General features: G+C 47.3%; 1 protein-coding gene across 1 annotated transcript; it reads right to left on the bottom strand.

Moving 5' to 3' along the window:
- Positions 1 to 1,373: 1,373 nt before the first annotated feature.
- On the bottom strand, positions 1,374 to 16,498 carry GOLGA6B (golgin A6 family member B). Its single transcript, XM_034939081.3, has 18 exons — positions 16,150 to 16,498; positions 14,341 to 14,460; positions 12,338 to 12,418; positions 11,442 to 11,480; positions 11,130 to 11,180; positions 10,948 to 11,029; positions 10,745 to 10,851; positions 9,619 to 9,705; positions 9,403 to 9,510; positions 9,123 to 9,210; positions 8,215 to 8,723; positions 7,870 to 7,938; positions 6,467 to 6,536; positions 5,943 to 6,034; positions 5,279 to 5,381; positions 5,092 to 5,195; positions 4,849 to 5,002; positions 1,374 to 4,762 (listed from the first exon to the last, which is right to left on the bottom strand). Exons 1-18 carry the CDS (start codon positions 16,231 to 16,233, stop codon positions 4,548 to 4,550), a joined length of 2,163 nt encoding a protein of 720 aa, XP_034794972.2. The 5' UTR covers positions 16,234 to 16,498; the 3' UTR covers positions 1,374 to 4,547.
- Between the last annotated feature and the right edge of the window lie 3,441 nt (positions 16,499 to 19,939).

The following is a 19,939-nucleotide window of genomic DNA, read 5'->3' as shown; positions in this document are numbered from 1 at the left end:
GGCAGCCGGCACTCTGGAGGGACAGACAGAACAGGTCACCAGGTGCACTGGAGGGACAGACAGAACAGGCCACCCAGTGCAGACAGGAGAAGGAGGGAGGGGGACGGAATGGAAGACTCCTGGGGTGAATGGAAGTCAGTGCCCTTGGGTGCTAGTATCTGTCTTCCCGGCCACCGCTAGATCAGGCTTCTGAGCCTGTTGGCTGTCAGGGCTGGACTGTGCCCCATAGGCGCCATGGCAGTCCCCATGAAATCCACCAGGTGTCACTAGGCAGCATAAAGGTAACAGGCCTGGAAGGTCACCAACAGCCCAGCTGGACATGCTCAGACGACTCTGGGGCTCCTCGTTCAGTGGCACAAACTCCAGGACCCAGTGAGGGAAAAAGGAACACACCAGGCTGAGCAGTATAGCTAAACCCATTTATTCCAAAATGAAAAGCAAAATAAACAGGAGTCGCATCACCAGGGAGCCACAACCCCATCCCTGCCTCCTTCCTCTGCCCCATGCTATCAATAAATAAGTTTCCCAGCCACAAATAATGATTAGAACCTCCTCCTCATATGCCAGCTCCAACCTCTGCTAGGTACGATACAGGGGGTGGCCCTACCCCCTGGAATATACAAAATGTTACACAGATACTATATGTACACTGGGGCCACCCCAGCAGCCCGTGCCCTCACCTGCTCTACAGTTAGCCCCACTGTCCCGCCTCAGCTGCCTCTCTGAATAAGAAGATGGGGGCCCCCTGAGGGAAAAGTTGCTTTGGTGAGAGTAGGGAGGCCATGAGGCCTCCTCCAAACAAACCAGCTCTACCAGCCTCTGGCTCTTAAATAATAATCATCATCATCCAGAAATTTAAGGACTCAGCCCTGGTCAAGGTGGCAAAGGGTCTGTTTGTCTCTCCCCATTAGACAGGGGTCTTGTCTTGCTACCCTAATGATAAAGGGGTAGGAAGGGATGGTAGGGACACGATGGCGGCAGAGACTCCAGCCCCACTTCTCCAGGCTTATGCTGACAGAGGCCTGCTTTTATTTATTTTTATTTATATCCCATGACTTATTTTTTAATCCCATACCTTCTTTTTCATAATACTTTTTTTAAACTTTTCATAAAACTTTAAATACTTTTTTCACAACTTTTTTTGCCACGACTTTTCCACATTTTTTATCCCATAACTTTTTCATCCTACATTTTCTAAATCCCATAACTTCTTTTTAGTTTGTATTCTTTTAATAAACACACTTGCATAGTTAATTACAATTTTGTAAAAATAAAAACTGATTATCTCATGCCAAGCGTGCCCAGCATTTGCACAGTCTCAATACCTCTAATACTATAGTTTTCAAGACACACAAAATTTTAAGGCAAAAACAGCACTTTGCAACAATTTAATAATTTATTACATTACAGTAGCATCACAGTAGCAGTCAACAATGCCACTTTAGGCAACAGTGTTTCAGTATTTCTATTATACATTCTGTTTACAAGAATTCATAAACTGGTAAAAGTCATTCTAAGAAAACTTGGCAAATAAAGCCTTGCATTGGAATTGGCATTTCTTTCTCTACTTTTCCTTCCCCCAGTTTCTTTCTTTCAAACTACAGTATTCATATTTTAAAGTGTTTTAACTTATTTCAAAACATTAAGATAGCAGTTACATTTATGAATAGTTATATTCTTCTAAAATGACTCTTTAAGATAAAGTTTTAGAGAAACTATATTATGGATAGGGCTGATTTACATTTTCACATTTTCTAAATATCAGCTTTGGTTTTAGAACTGACTTGTTTTCATTTCTGGAAAACCTATCAGGTTAAACAAATACTTTAAAAATGATTATATATTGCAATCTTTAAATAGATTTTTAATTATTTACTTCCTACAGAAATTCAAATTTATTCAGTTGAACCCACACTTTAAAATTCTATGTTTCTGATTAAACTCTACCCTTCTAATGTTGCCTTCTAAGCAAATTGAAAGCTGCCTTAAACTGAATGAGGAAGAGAACAAATACTTGGCTGAATGAGGTATTGCAAAGGACCACATGCACTTTGAAGAAAGACTTAAGTTATTGTTATACGATTTACATGCTATTTAATTTTTCTTAAATATATGACAGAATACCTACACAAAGAGTGGTATTTCAGTTAATATACTACATTTATTTTCCAGACTGACATTCAGCTTAAATATGCCAGTGTGTGATTTAATCCACAGGTACCTGATGAACACATTCTTGTCAGATTGGTTACAGGTGCTAAAGGCTATCTGAAGATCATTCCTAGTCATTTATATTTATCAGGGTAAAAGTGAAGTGATTTGAACTATAAAAATACCTTTGAAATAATTTATCAATGTATTAGGTAAACCCAGTTTCAGAATTATAAAGAAAAACTGTTAGACCAAATAAGGTGGCTAATTAACAGTGGTATGATTTCTAGCCCGAGGGTCTAAATTGGACTCAAACTGTCTTTAAACTGAACTCAAAGAATGCAAAAGTGGCAAGTTCAGAAAATAAAAGGCAAGAACAGGACTTGAAGTCCATTTTAAACCCTCGGGCTAGAAATCGTGCTACTGTTAATTAACCACATTCGTTGGTCTAACAGTTTTTCTTTATAATTCTGAAACTGGGTTTATCTAATACATTGATAAATTCATACAATTTGGAAGAGTCAGTCGAAGTCACAAGGACTTAATATTTGCACTCTTTCAGTGAATGCAGGCACATCTGTTATTCCATCTGTAAAATCGTATTATTGCTCTCCTATTAATGACATATGTATAAAAGTATCATGAGGATGCCAAATGCTAAAAATGGAGATGGTCTAGTAACTAGAAATGCCCACCCCAGGGAGCGCACACACATCTCTCCCTGCATCCTAATACTGTGACGTATTTTGGAACACAGACATTAGAACTTCATGAACTTTTAGCTGTTGATTCTTTCCCAAGCATCTTAAAGTTATGATTTAGGCAATGTATGACTGAAATAATTCATTCATCATGTATAGGTACATTAACATACATATGGCACAAAATATGCCTCTAACTGAAACTGAGAGGTATAAAAACATATTTCACTCTTTGTGAAGAACTTTGTGAGGAAACATAACTCTGTCATTGTATAGACACTTTTTCTCATAATACTTGGACATTCACAAACATTAGATTGCACTGCAGCTTGTAAACATTTTAAGTTGCATAAACTTCGCCTTGATTTTCATGTGTAGTATAATACTGTGTACTAAAACTCCTTTTTGTTTCAACTAAGTACTCTCACATATATTGGTTTATAATAATGGTTGTTATTATTTTTAAAGTGTTTTCCATTCAAAGAAAAGAAGTAAATTCCTATGTCAGAGTAACTAATGTGGCTGAAGAATAGGTATTAGCCAGAGAGGTCTAGATGATAAAATCAATCTTCTAGCCTCAAAGAAGCTCCATGAACATAGAGGAAGGCCAGGTGTCACACAGCTTTCCTTCACTCAAATTCATTCTTGACTAGAGCCTGTATGCCTCTTCCAGGGACATTTAAACTCTTAAAGGATTTCTTATGATCTTCACTAAATACCTTAAGAAGAATGCCAACCAGTGCCCTTTTGTGTACTGGGACATATACTCATGTGATTAAAACAGGTAACATGAACTCTGACTTTAAAATGTATTGTAGATATAAATGCTCTAAGCTAGAAAATGTTTTCCACATCCACAGTCAATGATGGGAGCCTTTCATTCCTCAGAAATAATCCCTTTTTAGGTCATCAAGAAAGGGTACGACTGCTGCAGCTCATGATGCAATATCTTCATGAGCCCAGAGCACATACAAATCCTAAGGGAACTACCATAGTACAGCGCTCATTTTTGGCACCAGAACAAATGAAACACACTCTATCCTGCACACACCTGCCAGAGCAGGCAACTTTCCTCTTCTGTGAGATTTAAAAAGCTCCCCAAAATGTTATTACTCCCATCCCCAATACACAGAAAATAGGGAAAAGGCTGTTTCCAGTTCTCGGCCTTTAAACAACTCTAAATGTCAGTACTCACAGTGGCATATTACAAAGTAATAAACAGTGCGCAATTGAGGGCAAACCACATATTGAGCTAATGAAGAGCTCACTGTGGTTAGGATTCGATCAAACGTAATAGCAGAACATAAGCACATTTTATCTGAATTCTGTAATGAATATACATGCTGCAATAACATTAAAAAAGCATGGCAGCCTGTTCCAAACCAGCCAGAATAGTTTTGTGCAAATTAGTGGGTCTTTGTGTGTTTGAATTCCCACCACCTAAGGGCAAACTCAATATGCGTGCTAATGACCTACAATTATCAAATTAAAAACAAAAATGCTAAAGGATGCCAGAGTGAACATCAGGGAAAGACCAACTCTCCCTTAACTTTTTACAAATAAATTTAAACGGTAAATTAGAAACACAAATAAATGTGAGCGGCTCTAGCATTCAAATGGAGTAAATGAATTGTGTAGGAGATGAACCCCGTAACTTTTTGTTGTTGTTGTTGTTTTAAATTTCTTGACCAGCTCTTAGAAGATGATGATGTTTATCTCCCTGTTCTCGGCTGCCTGGTAAAAGAATGGCACGCGGGGTTTGCTGGGCAAGCCTGGGTGCTCCTGGGTGTCCTGCATTACAGGAGGCAGCTGCACGATCTGCTGTGCAGTGGGGTTGTCATGGAGAGAACCCTCCCTGGCCGCTCCTGGTGCAGGCTCCACATTGTTGTCCAGGCTCACTTCATAAAAATCTTCAGAGAGAGGGAGGCGGGGGTCTGAGCACAGTGCGAGCCTCCCCTGCCCCTGCCTGCCCACCCCGCCTGAGAGCTCTACTCACCATCCTGCTCACCGGCAGCCCCAAGTTCCTGGGGGGCTGGGGCCCCTGGAGTGGGCTCATCAGCAGGGTTCTGGGCAGCGATGAGGAATTTGCCATGCCCCTCATGGTTGCCCACAAGGGGCAACACCAACTCTTGCAGCTCCAGCAGCTTCACCTGAAGGGAGGGGTGCTCAGCTCCCACCCTGGAGCCTGCACCAGCGCCCATGCCCACCCCCATCCCCGCAGAGATGTTGCACGCCCTACCTTCATCTCCTCCTCCTTCTGGGCCAGCCTGATGACATCCTCCATCTCCTGGTGCCGCGTGTTTGGCACTGCCCCCTGGCTTTCATATACGGTGAAGGACTGTCCTGCGAGAGGACACGGCTCAGACACTAGGGTCCCTCCGACGGCCCTGCAGCTCCCCGTGCCCGTGCCCTGGCCTCCCGCTCACTCATGCCATCTGTCGCTCCAGAGGGCTGGACGAATCCAAGCTCTAGTCTCTCCACCTGCTCCGTCCCGTCCGCCTTCTCCTTCGGGAGGTCCATAAAGCTGCTCTGGAGCCAAAATAATGGGGTCACATCTCGGGAGTGACTTGTTCTGCCCCGCCCCCAATTTTCTTGGCCCATGCCAGGACTCACTCACTTTCAGCTTCACCATGGCCTCCTTCAGGGCCCGGTAGCTCTCCCCACACACAAACTCACCCCCAGTCCCTGGGGCTGGGGCCTCTGCCTCTGGCTCCTTCCAGGCGAAGGCCAACAGATGAGCCAGGTGCAGGCAGCATAGCCTTCGCACCTTCCGCTGCCCACATAGCCGTGCCTGCTCCTCCTGGGAACTGGCTCCAGCAGAGGTGAAAAATGCCACTTGAAGGCAAGAGGTGAGTATTCTTGTAGGGGCATAGACAGAACAAATGAGGTAGGGAGGTGGAGAACAACCCCTTCCCTTGGGGCCTCAGAGAGTGCACCTGTTGGTCACAGGTGACAAAGTGTCTGACCACTGGCTCCCAGAAGGGGTGAGGGGCCAGAGAAATCAGAAGGTGGGAAAACCAAGAGCATAAGGGGGTCTGGGAGGGACCACAGAGGAAGGTGGCAAAGCGGGGCAGGGAAAGTCAGGCTTACCGTGGCCTCCCAGCTCTCCAGGTCCTCTGGGATGTTTGGCATGGGCCGAGGCGCCTCCTCCTCCTCACTGTCCAGATGTTCTCCTCCATCTCCTGTAGGGAGGTGGCCAGAGGGGTCCTCAGACAACCCAACAAGGGAGGTACTGTGGGCCTACCTCTGTCCCCACCCTGACTGTGTAACCCTGAGCCAGCCTCTCCCCAGAGGGGAGTGAGCTGCTGTTCTTTATTTTTCCTTTTAAGAACCAAGATCTTGCTATATTGCCCAGGCACAGTCCCACTACCGGTTGGTGCGGGAGTCCTGACCTGCTCCCTTTCTGATCTGGTCCAGTTCATTCATCCTTAGGCAACCTGGTGGCCCCCTGCTCCCAGGAGGTCACCATATTGATGCTGAACTTAGTGCGGACACCCGGTTGGCATAACGACCAGCTGTTCTAAAGGTCTCTTCCAACCCCTCAATCCTATGCTGCTAACAGTCCCCCCTTCCTCCTGGGGCTCTCTCCTCTTCCTCTGAGTGGTCTCCTGTACCTTCTCCAGGGAGAGCCACGAGGCTTAGCTGGGTCTCTAGCTGTTGGTTCTGGTGGCTGGCAGCTGGTTCCTAAGGGGACGGGAAACAGAGTGAGAAGGCATGGAGGTTGCCAGGTCATCCCCCTCAGGGCCCCATCCTCAGCAACTCCCTCCCCTGGGTCTCCTGCAACTTTTGGTGGGCCATCTCAGCCACCGCTTTGCCCCAAGCTTCCTGCTGCTGCAGCTGGTCCACGAGCTGGGTCTGCAGCAGTAACTGCCTGTGCAGCGCCTCCTTCTCAGAGGTCAGCTGCTGATAGGTGGCCATGTACGGCTGCAGGTGACCCAGGTACTAGTCTCGCTGCTGCTGCAGACTCTGAGACTCTTGGCTCTTCAGCTCCACCTGCAGGAAGACCCTGGGCATGAGGGCACATGGTGGCTGGCTTCCAGATTCTGGGCCCATTAATAGGGTAGCGAGGGCACCGTGGGGCTCTGTCACCTGCCCAGGACCCTGGTCCCTTGCTCCAGGCCTAAGAGGCTTCCTCTCTTGCCTAGAACCCCATACCTTCTTCCCCAGCCTCAAATCTCATGTCCTTCTTCCCACCATTTAAACTGTAGGCCACAGACTGGTGGAAAAGCAGAGGGAGCCAACCACCATCTGCTAAGTGTGCTACATGCCTAATGCTTTCCAGGTATTCTCTCATTCAATCCTCAGCACCTCTGCAAGGAAAATGCTAACTTCCTTTTGAAGTCACAGAAACAGAGACTTAGAGATGAACAGTAGTTGAATGGTGACCAGTGGAACCCAGGCCAGAATCCAGTTTGAATCTAAGGAGGCTTTTTTGTTTTGTTTTGAGACAGTGTCACTCTGTGGCCCAGGCTGGAGTGCAGTGGTGCAATCTTAGCTCACTGCAACCTCCACCACGTGGGCTCAAGTGATTCTCGTGCCTCAGCCTCCTGAGTAGCTGTGATTACAGGCATGCGCCACCATGCCTGGCTAATTTTTTGTTGCTGTTGTTGTTGTAATTTTAGTAGAGGTGAGGTTTCGCCACGTTGGCCAGGCTGGTCTCAAACTCCTGACCTCAAGTGATTCTCCTGCCTCAGCCTCCCAAAGTGCTGGGATTACAGGTGTGAGCCACCGTGCCCAGATAAGGAGCCTCTTGTACCACTGTCTCTTCCCCTGTGATTGGCGGCTCCATGCCTCTAGCTGGGATGATGATGTCCAGACCTGGGAGGAGCCCAGGGCTACCCACCTCTAAAAGTCAGAGGGCAGGAAGCAAGAAACAGTCTTAGGGCTGCCCTGGAGGGTGCTGGGGTCACCTGCCTCCCAGCTGGAGCTGCCTTTGGCCTGGCACCTCCCCTCCCCAGAGGCTGGTGCCCGCCTCCCAGCCCTTCTTGGATGGGGTGGAGGTTACCATCTCCTTCACCTCGTCTAGCTTCTCCTGCAGCTCCTTTACTTGCTGCTCCAGCTGCAGTGTGCTCTTTTTCTCGTTGTTCTGGACAGAGAGAAGCAATCAGTGGCCATCCACTGCAGCTGGAGACACCAGACCTTGGTGTCTGCCTCCCATATCACCAGGAAGGGTGGAGGCAGGTTAGAAAAATCATCCCTTCTCCCCCACAGCCATCAGAGCAGAGCCTGATGAGCTGTAGCTCACAGGTGCCTTTAGAAGTACAATTTCATGTGAGGGCTACACTGGCCCATTTTACAGGTGGGGAAACAAAGGCCTGGAGGGATAGGGATGAGGGCAGGCTCCCCAGGTGGGGCAACCCACCAGATCCTCGAAGCTGCACTGTGGCTCGGCCAGCTGCTTGTCGAGCTTGTGGTTCTGGGAGAGCGCAAGCCTCTCCTCCTGCTTTTGTAGCCTCTCCTCCTTCTCCCACAGCCTCTCCTCCTGGTCCCACAGCCTCTTTTCCTGCTTTTGCAGCCTCTCCTCCTCCTTTCGCAGCCTCTCCTCCTGCTTGCGTAGCCTCTGCTCCTGCTTTCGCAGCCTCTCACCCTGCTCCTGTAGCGTCTTCTGCTGCTCCCGAAGCCTCTCGTTTTGTTCACACAGTCTCTCCTGCTCCCGCACTCTCTGCGCCTCCTGCTCTCGGAGCATCTCCTCCTGCTCCTGGAGTCTCTGCTTTTGTTCCTTGCTAAGGAGACTCAAGGCCTGATTGTTTTCCACCTGGGATTGGAGCTTTCCCTCCAGACCTTCCACCTCCTGCCTCAGGTGTTTGGCCTCATCTTGTAGCTGTTCCACCACAGAGGTCACTGCTGGGGGCACCAGGGATGGGGGCTTAGCTGAGAAATGAAGCAGACAATAAGGGCCTCTGGATTCCCCAACCCCTCTACCCACACCCCCCTCAAAAAAAAAAAAAAAAACCTCTTGATGCACAGCTCCTCTCAGGCTTCCCAAACTTGGCCTCACTGCTAATCATTCCTCGCACCCAATGGTAGCCAATTTCCAAGCCACTTTCACATAGAGAGCACTGTGGGTGGCTGACAACGGGCACTCCTCCCTCTTTGCTGATGGGGACCCTGAGGCTCATGGAGATGACAAAACTTGCCGTCTCCTGGCACAGACCTCTTTCCCTCTGCCTCAAAGCCCTTCCACCCACCCACCTCCCTGGGGCATTCTAAGCCACCCCCACAGACCTCTGATGCCAGTCCTGCTCCCAGGTCACACCAGCCCCATCTTACCCATCTGGTTTTTGAGTTCAGACAAGCTCCTCTCCAGCTCCTGTATCCGATGTATGTCGCACTTCTTCTCTTCCTTCAATGTTCGAGCCTGCCCAAAGCACAGGGGAAAGGGCCCTGGAGAGAGGGGCTGGTGGCTGGATAGGCTACCATCTCACTCTCTGCCCCCATCTCCACAAAGCCCAGACCCATGACCACCTCTGGCTGTACTATTCCCATTTTACAGATGCCCAGAAAGATCCAGTGACCTATCTAAAGTGGGGGCTGAAGGGTCAGACCTCACCTCCACCGACATTTTCCACATCCTCTCCTGCCACCGGGCCCTCTCTCCTTTTATGTGTTTAGCGTATTCGTCTCGCTCTAGCTGGACTTGTTTTAGTGACTCTGTCACCTGCAAGAAATGGGCACAGAAGTTAGGAAGGGCTGTCACTGGTCCTCACCTGCTCCTGGCCACCTGGGGTCATCTTCCTTCCACATCCCTCCCTCTGCAAAGCCTCACCTGTGTCACGTGTGTGTTCAGCAGCGCCCGCTCCTTTATGGTCTGCTGCAACCGCCGCTGGAGGACCGCTTCACTGCAGCTCGAGGACTGGAGGGTGAAGAGTGAGAAGTTTCGATCTGGGGAGCCCGGGCAGTGCCCCTTAAAAGGGCTAGGGCTAGGCTCAATATACAACTCAGTAAAGATCAAGGCATTTCCAAGCCCATGGCCTGGTTATTAAAAGAAGTCAGTTAAGTTGGAAGGGACAGGGAAAGAGATCGAATTTACAGCTGGCTAACAGAGGCCCAGAGAGATCAGATAATATTGCTATTGTTATTACTGTTATTACTACCACTGTTTGAACCGTTATGGAGTGCTTCACCAGGTTCCATGCTAGCAATCCCATTTAATCCTCACAACCACCATATGAGACAGTTACTAGGATTACCTCTATTGTGTAGATGAAAAACATCGAGTGTTCGAGGTTAAGTGCTTGCCTAAGATCACTTAGACAGAGCTGGGATTTGAACACCCAGGTCTATCCTATTCTCTAAGCCCATTTTTCTTGCTGGGGGTGGGGACACAGATAGGAAGGGGGAAATTAATCTTTTGTTCACTTTTTGAAAGGATGATACATTCATATAGTCCAAAACTCAGAAGGTACAGAAGGGAGGTGTCTCCCAGGCACCCTGTTACTCTCTCCTGAGTTTTTTATGAATGCTTGCAGACATGTTTTTGTATATTATCATAGTACACACACACACACACACACACACACACACACACACACACACCCCTTTCCTCTCTCTACAGAAATGGTAACATACTAAAGGTGCTCTTCTGTACCTTCACAGAACAACTACCCAGTACCCCACCTAGGACTTGGCCAAGGCCACAGCCAGGAAAGGGCAGGGCAGGCACTTGGCCTCTGAGCTCTGCATCCAGTGCTCACTCCCCACAGTGCCCCCCAACTCACCCACAGCAGCTGACTCAGCCCCAGGCTGCCTCTAACAACCATACACAAAAGTAGTGAGAAATGACCATGCTGCCTTCTGGGCAGGACACTCCATCCTGCAGAAGGGACCTTTAGGCTCACTCCTCTATCTGGGAAGCCAGGCTGCCAGGGGATGGGGCAGCTGGTTGGACTCACCCTGTCCTCTTCCTGCTGCTGTGTAGACACAGCACAGAGAGCCCGCTCCAATTCTTGAATACGCTGTAAGGAGTATTGCAGGCGGCCAGCCAGATCCTTGGACTCTTCTGTAATGAGAGAGGTTGAGATGGGGCCCAAAAGACTCCCCCTAAAGACCTGTCAAAGTGACAGGTTGAAGGATGATGGGATGCCCAGATTCCCACCTTCGAAGTGTCGGGCAGCACGTTTAGTACGGTAAAGGGTGGTCTTCAAGTCTGCCTTTTCCAATGTGAGGATGTTGATTGTCTGGAATTGAACGTTTGGGAGAAAAGCCAAGGAAATGCTGAAAGAGAAGGAAAGAAACATTCTCCAGAGGACAGGAGAAAGCTCCCCACCCTCCACTCACCTCTAACTGCTCCATTTGTGCTTTGTGTATTTCATTGTTTGTTTTCTTTGCCTGTAGGAAGAGGAAGACAGAGCTCTTACCACAGGGAGGCAGAGATGGCACAGCAAGAGGCACGCCCCCAGAATGCCACCAATGTCCCAGGACAGGCCCACCCATGGGACCAGGTTATCAGGGACCCTATGGAGATGGGGTGGAATCTGAGGGGTGAGCCTTCTTCCCCAGGCTGGGAGTGGGCAAGATGAGACTGGCGCCTCTGCATCTGAGTGTCCCCCAAACCCAGCAGTCATGTTGTAAGCAAAGAAATCACGTTACTTCTTCCAGCTGATGTTCCACTTGTTTCTTCTGCTGTTTCTGTGGGGAGAGTCAAATTCAGGTGACTGAGAGTGGCCCCCTCAACTCTATTCCCCAGACCTGGAAGCGGTAGGCAGGGTCCAGGAATGGATTTTAAAGGCAACATTCTCAGAACCAATGGCAACAAAAACTGGTCAACCCTCCTCAAGCTCCCAAGGACAGAGGATTTGGGTCTTTGTTGGTTTTTGCCCACAGCCACAGAACTCAAAGTCTGAATCTGGATTCTCTTGAAAGGACAGTAACATAAACCTCTAGAGAGGGAGTCTCAGGAAGGCCCACCCTTCTGCCAGCTTGTGATTTAGAAAGGTGCCTTCATTCAACAAACATTTACTGAACACATACAGGCCAGCTATGGTTCTTCACAGCAGATATAGGATGGAAAAGGACAGACAGGAGCCCTTGGCCCTCAGGTTTCCATTCTAGGGGCCTTTAAATCTCAGACTCTCAGAGCTAACAGAGAACTTTGATGCTCTACCTCCTCCAGAAACACGAGCCCAAGGAGGACAGGTGGCTTGTCCAGACTCAAAGCAAATTAGGGACTGAGTCAGGGCAGAAATACAGGGCCCCTGACAACCAGTCAGGCTAGCGCTTCCCTGAGAGGTGACAACCTCAGGGCGTGTGTGGCAAGGACTGGAGCAGGGGTGTCTGGAGAAGAGAGAGTCGGCAAAGAGGGCAGTGACAGAAGAGCCATGCTGCATGCTCCTTGCTCTGGGGTCCCTCCAGGTGAGGCCTGGGTGCTCCAGCTCCCCATTTGCCCTTGGCACCAGGGGCCCCCAGCCCCTTTCTTCAGGGCCCCAAGGGGAAACTAAAGCCCAGGATTGGCAGCATGGAATCAGGGGACCCCACTGGACTCTTACCAATGATTCTATGTTTTCATTGAGTTGATTGATTGTCACGGAGCTTGACTCCAGGGCTACTGCTAGTTCTTGGTACTGGCTCTGAGGCACATGCAGAGAGGAGGAGTTGGAAGAGGATTGTGGGGAGAGGTAGAGAGAACAATCATTAGGGCTGGGGTCTGTGTGGGCTGTCTCAGCTGGCAGAGGGTCACCCAGCCCCCACTGTGAGAGGAGGTTGGAGGGCTGGCCTGCAAAGTCACTGCACCTCAGCCCAGGGCCTCTTACTTCCAGATCCTTCAGGGTAACAGATGATGCAGGAGTAATAAAAATCAGAAATTAAAAAAAAAACTTACATGGGAAATAGTTATGTATATGGAGAAAGTATAAAAACAGCAAGGAGCCGGGCACAGTGGCTCACACATGTAATCCCAGCAGTTCAGGAGGCTGAGACAAGTGGATCACTTGAGGTCAGGAGATCAAGATCAGCCTGGCCGACATGGTGAAACTGCATCTCTACTAAAAATACAAAGATTAGCCAGGAATAGTGGCAGGTGCCTGTAATCCCAGCTACTCAGGAGGCTAAGGCAAGAGAATCACTTGAACCCGGGAGGCAGAGGTTGTAGTGAGCGGAGATCGCACCACTCCACTCCAGTCTGAGTGACAGAGTGAGACTCTGTCTCAAAAAAAAAAAAAAAAAAAAAAAAAAGAGCCCAAATCCCACATGCCTGCTTTGTACGTTATTCCCAGATTACTTTTAAACTTTTAGGCGTCACCATTTCCAAGATGATAAATGACGTGGGGAAGGAAAAAACCCAATCAATCAAGCAGGTGAAGAAGCAGACAGAAACAGGCTGAAGGTTAATGGCAGCAACATAAAACAAGGCAGAGGCCAAGCATCCCCCAAGCCAAAGAAGCCTCAGGGCCATGCACAGCTGTAGACAGCAAGCCAGAGAGGGGTCTTGGCACTGCCTCACCTTCCACTTGTCCAATGGGGGAGCACTACCCCATTGGAGTGGTTAAGGTTGGACACCCGCACCTTCAGAATGTCCTGAATCTACAGGAGGTGACAAGGGAAAAACAAGGGCAGGGGGTGAAAGACAGAAGTGGCTTAGAGAGAAGCAAGAAAGTCAGGGTAGGAGGAAGATGTGGGTTCAGGAAAAGGAAATGCTGAAGAAGAGCAGAGGAGATTAAAACCATGGCCTGTGCCATTCTTCCAAATGGCCACCTGCTGCCTTGCCAGGGGCAGGAACAAATAGATGGAAAAGTCCCCTGAGTGACGCAGTCACAGAGTGGAGTCAGCTGACCAATGCAGATCTTAATACGCTCACTGGACCCCTCTCCTCAGGCCCAGGACATGGGCGATGAATCTGGTAGAGCTCCAGACCTCCACCTCCATTAAAAAAAACGGACTCCTGAGTAAGAGCTCTCTTGAACTAAGGGGACTTCAGCTAAAAAACAAGTTTGAAAGACACTGATCTTATCCAGTATCATCTTACAGAGGAGGAAACTGAGGCCCAGCAGAAGAAGTGATTTTTCTGTGGTCACCCAGCAAGCTGGTGGCAAGTTAGACCTTCTCTTGCTCCTAGTGCCTTGGGCTCTCCTCACCGCACCCTGGGCCCCCTTCAGTGACTCCTAGAGGGACAGCCTGATGGCAAGTGGCTGTACTCATTAGCCCAGCTTCCCCTTGAGAGTGGGGATCAGGAAAATCAAACAGCAATGACCATTTCCTGGGTATTCTGGGTGTTTACAGCAGGCCACGTACTAGGGGTTAACATGAAAACAACAACAATAAGGAATCTCATTTAAACTTCACAAATGGAAGTCAAACAATACTACCCCTATTTTACAGATGTGAAAAGAGAGGCCCAAAGAGCTCAAGCAACTTGCCATAAATCAGATCCCTAGCAGATGGAGAAGCAGGATTCAAACCCAGAATTCTTAACCAGTACCCAGCAATCTCAACAATTACCCTCTACTGCCCCTTGGGCCCCCTGTCCCCAGGAGCCTGGCCAGCCAAGACTCACGTCCCCAGGTGAGTGGCAACCACCAGAAGTGGTTGTCTCAGGGCTACTGTCAGTTTTTTTCTTTTTTGTCTTTGCTCCTGCTGGAACACCAGGGCTCTTCCTTTGCTGATATTCTTTTAGCTGTGGGAAAGAAGAGCAGTAATACTCATGAGAACTACCAGCCCCTACAGCCACACCCTCCTTACAGTTTTTGCAAAATACTCTTATACACCATCTGATTTAATGCCACCAACAACTGTACAAGGTGTTGTCACAATCACTTAGTGACTGAGAGGGATGGATATTATGGCTAAAAAAAAAAGTTGGGGGGGTAATAATGGAACTTAAACTCAGTCTTCTGACTCCAAGCTCTGGGGTTTTGCCATGAATCAGCAGCTGCCGGGGACCAAAACCAGACGCAGAGAGAAGAAAAGTAAACATTACATAGGCAGGAACTGCACGCTGTGTGGTTTAGAGTCACACATCCTCACATGTCTGTTAGTGTGAAGAAGTGCACCAGTACCTCTCAAACTTTTATATCAATGTGTCCTCATGGCAGAAGGCAGCTTTTTTGTTAAATCTGGGAATTTATCAGAAAGATGACAACCCAAGTCTCATTTCAGAGAGAAATCTGGTATACTCTTAGAAACCTATGTGAGGGTCACCCCTAAGTACATTAATGTTTTTTCTCTCTCAAGAGAATCAAGGGAAACTGATGCTTCAGAAAGATCTCCCACATTTATCCTGTGGCACTCAATGTACCCTAAGTTGAGATGATATGAGGAAGATTCAAGCTGTCAAGTTCAGTTTCCCAAGATCTATTCCACAGAAGATGAGCAAATCTCACTTCAGAGACCACTGACTGAAGGGCAGTCTGGTCCCAGAACCGTGGACAATTAGAATATGAGGTGGAGAACTCGGAAAAAAATGTTAAAGTCTCTCTGGAGAGTAGAAGCCTGGGAGAAAACCAAACCAAACCCATTCTCCCATTACCACCCAGAGATACTTTCAACGTTTTGAGCTCACAGGGGAAGTGTAGGCTTTTCACACTGTCGATGTCTATGTGAAGGGAGTAAAGCAGCCTGAAACCTCTTGCTCCTAGGTCCCATAGTCCCCATTTCCCTTCTAGCTGGAAATTTGTGCTGTGACCAGAGGAACCAGAAATGGGGTGAGAATGCTTAGGGGACTGGGTTATAAGATCAAAGGCCGGTCTTGCAGCAGTAATGACAGTTCCTAGGAGGACTGTGACATCACTACATTCCACTCCTCCTGGGGGTGGGGGAAACCTCATCAGTGCAATGGCTGAGTTGCCGATCCACGATGGGGGAGGGGGGACGTGGGGCTGGGACCCAGGTCCTTGGAGATGCCAGTCCAGAGAGCCCAGGGAGGTCGGGCTTGGGTCAGCAGGAGGGGAGAGCAGAGTCTGCTCAGGGAACCCCAGGAGTCACCAGCCCAAAGTCACCCCGGGATGACTGGCGATGCTGGGGGCTTAGGGCTGGGGGACCCAGGTCCTTGGAGAGGTGAGCCCAAAGAACCCAGGGAGGTTGGGCTTGGGGTGGCAGGACGTGAGGGCTGAATATGGAGCAGGTATCCCCAGTAGTCATCCGCCCAAAGTCACCGCAGGGTGATTGGCGAGGGCAGAGGCTGGGCTGCTTGCTGAACGGGCGGGGCTGACTGACAAGACTTTGGTGGGGGGAGTCCAGAGGCGCCGGGGTAGGGGGGCCCAGCCCGGTGTGCCTCAGGAGTGGTATGGACTCTGGGAGTGGTCTTGTCATCAGAGGGGATCTCTGGCTAGGTTGGGGGGCCATGACCTTTTTCTTGGCTTTTTACCTTTTTCTTGGCTGCTGCCAATTTGTTCTGTCGAGTTTCTTCTAACATCATGGGGTGGGGAGGGAGGTAGGGTTGGGGCCACATCAGCGAACACCTCCAGTCACCTACAAGGCTGCTGTGTGACTGAGCCAGAGGAGGCGTAACCAGGGCCACACTAGAATGCAGAATAGGGGTGTGGCCTTAATGCTCCAATCCCATTGGTCAATAAGAAAGATGAAAGGGAAAGGAGGCGTGGCCAGGCAGCAGTGTGCCCAGAGGAACCTGTGACATCACAACGAAAGCTGCCCATGCGACTGCTGTCCCTGCCCACTTGGGGAGAGGGGCGGGGCCTGCCTACTCCGGGAAAGGGGAGGGCTGGTTTTTGCTTTAAAATGTTAAACATAAACTTTAAAAAATATATGTGTTTATACTTTATATATATGTGTGTCAGTGTGTGTGTGTCTACATGTTCCTCCAGAGCTGTCTTCATTATCCAGCTTCTATGCATGGTCTATGATTTTGGCCTACATTTTTCATCTTCAGAGGGAGTATAAGAATTACCAGTATTACCCCAGTTAAGACACAAATCCTATAAAAATGGAAAATCCATAGCATGTTTGATGATTAATGAATGAAGTGGACTATATTATCCAACATTCCAATAAGGTAAAATAATCACAATGATTTCTCGGCTTTGGAAAAAACATTTCTCTTATTCTCCTACATTATTAAGATTTTTTAAAAAACAAGAAACATGTCTAATACCTTTAAAAACACAAAGCTTTTGGGCCGGGTGTGGTGGCTCACACCTGTAATCCCAGTACTTTGGGAGGCCTAGGTGGGTGGATCACCTTAGGTCAGGAGTTCAAGACCAGCCTGGCCAACATGGTGAAACCCTGTCTCTACTTGAAATACAAAAACTAGCCAGGTGTGGTGGTGGGTACCTGTAATCCCAGCTACTCGGGAGGCTGAGGCAGGAGAATCACTTGAACCCGGGAGGCGGAAGTTGCGTTGAGCCAAGGTCACGCCACTGCATTCCAGCCTGGGTGACAGACTGAGACTCCATCTCAAAAAATAAAATAAAATAGTCAAAAATAAATAAAAACACAAAGCTTTCCATTTAATAAGCACTCAAAGCTCTTTACTGGTTTAAAGCAAATACAAGGCCTATTTTTCTAGAATCACCTGGCCTCTCTAAGCCTTGCAAATGAAACTGAATTTCTCACTTGATACTTGGCTATGACTTGCAATCATGAAAACCAAGAATTGTGTCATGTCACTGTGTATTGCTTGTTACCTGAATTCCACGCTAGGCTGGGATCAAGGGTTGAATCTTTCATGATTTGCTCCATAACCTGTGAGGTTCTTTTCCTACACCAAACTAAGCTTTGTTCTAGAGTTCTACAATTTACAGTTAGTAGACAAGAGTGGTTCTCAAAAATGTAGTCTCTGGACTAGCAGCAGCAGCAGAACCTGAGAACTTTTTATAAGTGCAAATTCTCAGCCCCACCCTGGACATGGTGAATCAGAAACTCTGGAGTAGGGCTCAGCAATCTGTGCTGCAGTCATCCCTCCAGGTGTTCAAGAACCTCTGGCATACAGCAGGTAGAAAAATGTGTTTCCTTCTGTAGGTCCAAAGCCAGGGATACCATATGTTCTGTCTTGATATGAAACAATGGCATGCAATTAAAAGACATAAATCTCCTTCCTGCTCCCACCCTCCATCCAATGTGTTTTATTTTTATGAGTTAAATAAGAAAACAAATGGCAGAGATTCAGCCTAAAAAGTATATTTACAAGTGTCAGTTCTCATCCAGCCTGATCTCATACAATACCATTTACACTCTCTTACCTCTCAAGTTTTTTAAAAAGTGTCTTCACAATGTAAGTCTCAGGCACACTAGCAGTTCTATAATAAAACACCAAGTAGATCAGAATGTCCAAACTTACTAGAGAAGAAAAGTGGAATCACTGGCTGTATTTTCAAGTTGCATTCAACAGGAAATGTAAGTTTTGAATTCTTTTCACCTTCACATTTCCAAGTGAATAGCATTACATCAGAATACTCCATTCTTCCAAAGCCTCTAGCCAGGCAAAGTTTTACTGTATTACTTCTTGCTTTCAATAGATATAAAGCAGAGTCCTGGTAGGCACATTTTGTATGCCTGCAAAGATGCAGAAGTAAACAGTTCCATGTATTCAATATTAAAACAAAAGTCCTGCAAACCTCGGATGGTGAGTGTAATACATCAGCACTAGCACCAAAGCCTCAAATATAAACAGATACCAATATCACCACTAGCAAACAAAATGAGCTCTCGGCCAGGAGCAGTAGTTCACACCTGTAAACCCAACACTTTGGCAAGCCAAGGTGGGAGGATCACTTTAAGTCAGGAGTTCAAGACCAGCCTGGGCAGCATAGTGAATTCGCATCTCTACAAAAAATTTTAAAAATTAGCTGGGCGTGGTGGCACACACCTGTAGTCCTAGTTACTTGGGAGGCTGATGTATGAAAACTGCTTCAGCTCAGGAGTACGAGGCTGTGGTAGCTATGATCATGCCACTGCACTCCAGCCTGGGTGACACAGCAAGATCTAGATAATTACAGTCTGTCCTGCTCCTGTTTATGTTAAAATGCTTTCAATCAGCAGGATAAAAATTAAGTGAAATGTGACTTGGGAGCTTGGCCAGAAAATAGGCAATGGAGAAACAGGCACTTCCCATAAGAATAAAAATGGCCAATAAGCACATAAAAATGATTCAAGGCCAGGGCCGTGGCTCACGCCTGTAATCCCAGCACTTTAGGAGGCCGAGGTGGGTGGATCACCTGAGGTCAGGAGTTTGAGACGGGCCTGACCAACATGGTGAAATCCCATCTCTACTAAAAAATACAAAAATTAGCCAGGCATGCTGGTGGGCACCTGTAATCCCAGCTACTCGGGAAGCTGAGGCAGGAGAATCGTTTGAACCCAGGAGGCAGAGGTTGCAGTTATCCGAGATTGCACTGTTGCACACCAGCCTGGGCCATAGAGCAAGACTCCATCTCAAAAAAAAAAAAAAAAAAGTTTCAAAAGCACTAGAAACCAAAGAAATACAATGAAAACAATGAGATTTTCTCCTTAAATATCAGCAAAGAGGACAAATGGAAAGGGGATACTGGAGCTCTGCCCCTGTTGGGAGTATAAACTGAACCAATTTTTCTGCAGGATAATTTGAAAATTTCTATTAAAAATCTTAAAACTATTTTATGTTATTTTCCTCCAGAAATTCTACTTCTATGACTTCAGCCCCAAAATGCTTGCTTGCATCCATTAAAATATATATATAAGAAAATTTACTTCTGGGGTGGCAATGATTAACTTAATATACATCGAGCTTTTAAAAAGATGATGCCAAGGATATATTTACTGCCATAGAAATATGCCCAAAACATAGTGACAAAAGACTATATATTACGATTCTACTTTTTAAAATGTTCATATGCATAAAAAAATATAAAAAGCAACAAACCAGAATGCTTTCAGTAGCAAAATTAAAGACTTTTCTTCATATTTTGTCTTCCAAATTATTACAAAAAGAATGCAATTTTCTTTATAATCAGGGAGAAGTATTATTTTCATTTATTTACATATAAATTTCTTTTCTTTTCCTTATTTTTTCTAATGTATGTATCACATGTACCCTAAGAGCTTGAATCCCTACTTCTTGAGGTAAATCAGACCATTTCTGTCTCTATCAACTTGCCTTTTTTGGACATTTCAAATCAATAGAATTATACAATATGTGGTCACATGTCTGGCTTTTTACTTAG

This window comes from Pan paniscus, chromosome 16, assembly GCF_029289425.2.
Source record: "Pan paniscus chromosome 16, NHGRI_mPanPan1-v2.0_pri, whole genome shotgun sequence".
Taxonomy (NCBI): Eukaryota; Metazoa; Chordata; class Mammalia; order Primates; family Hominidae; genus Pan; species Pan paniscus.
This window is presented reverse-complemented; position numbering and strand designations above follow the sequence as displayed.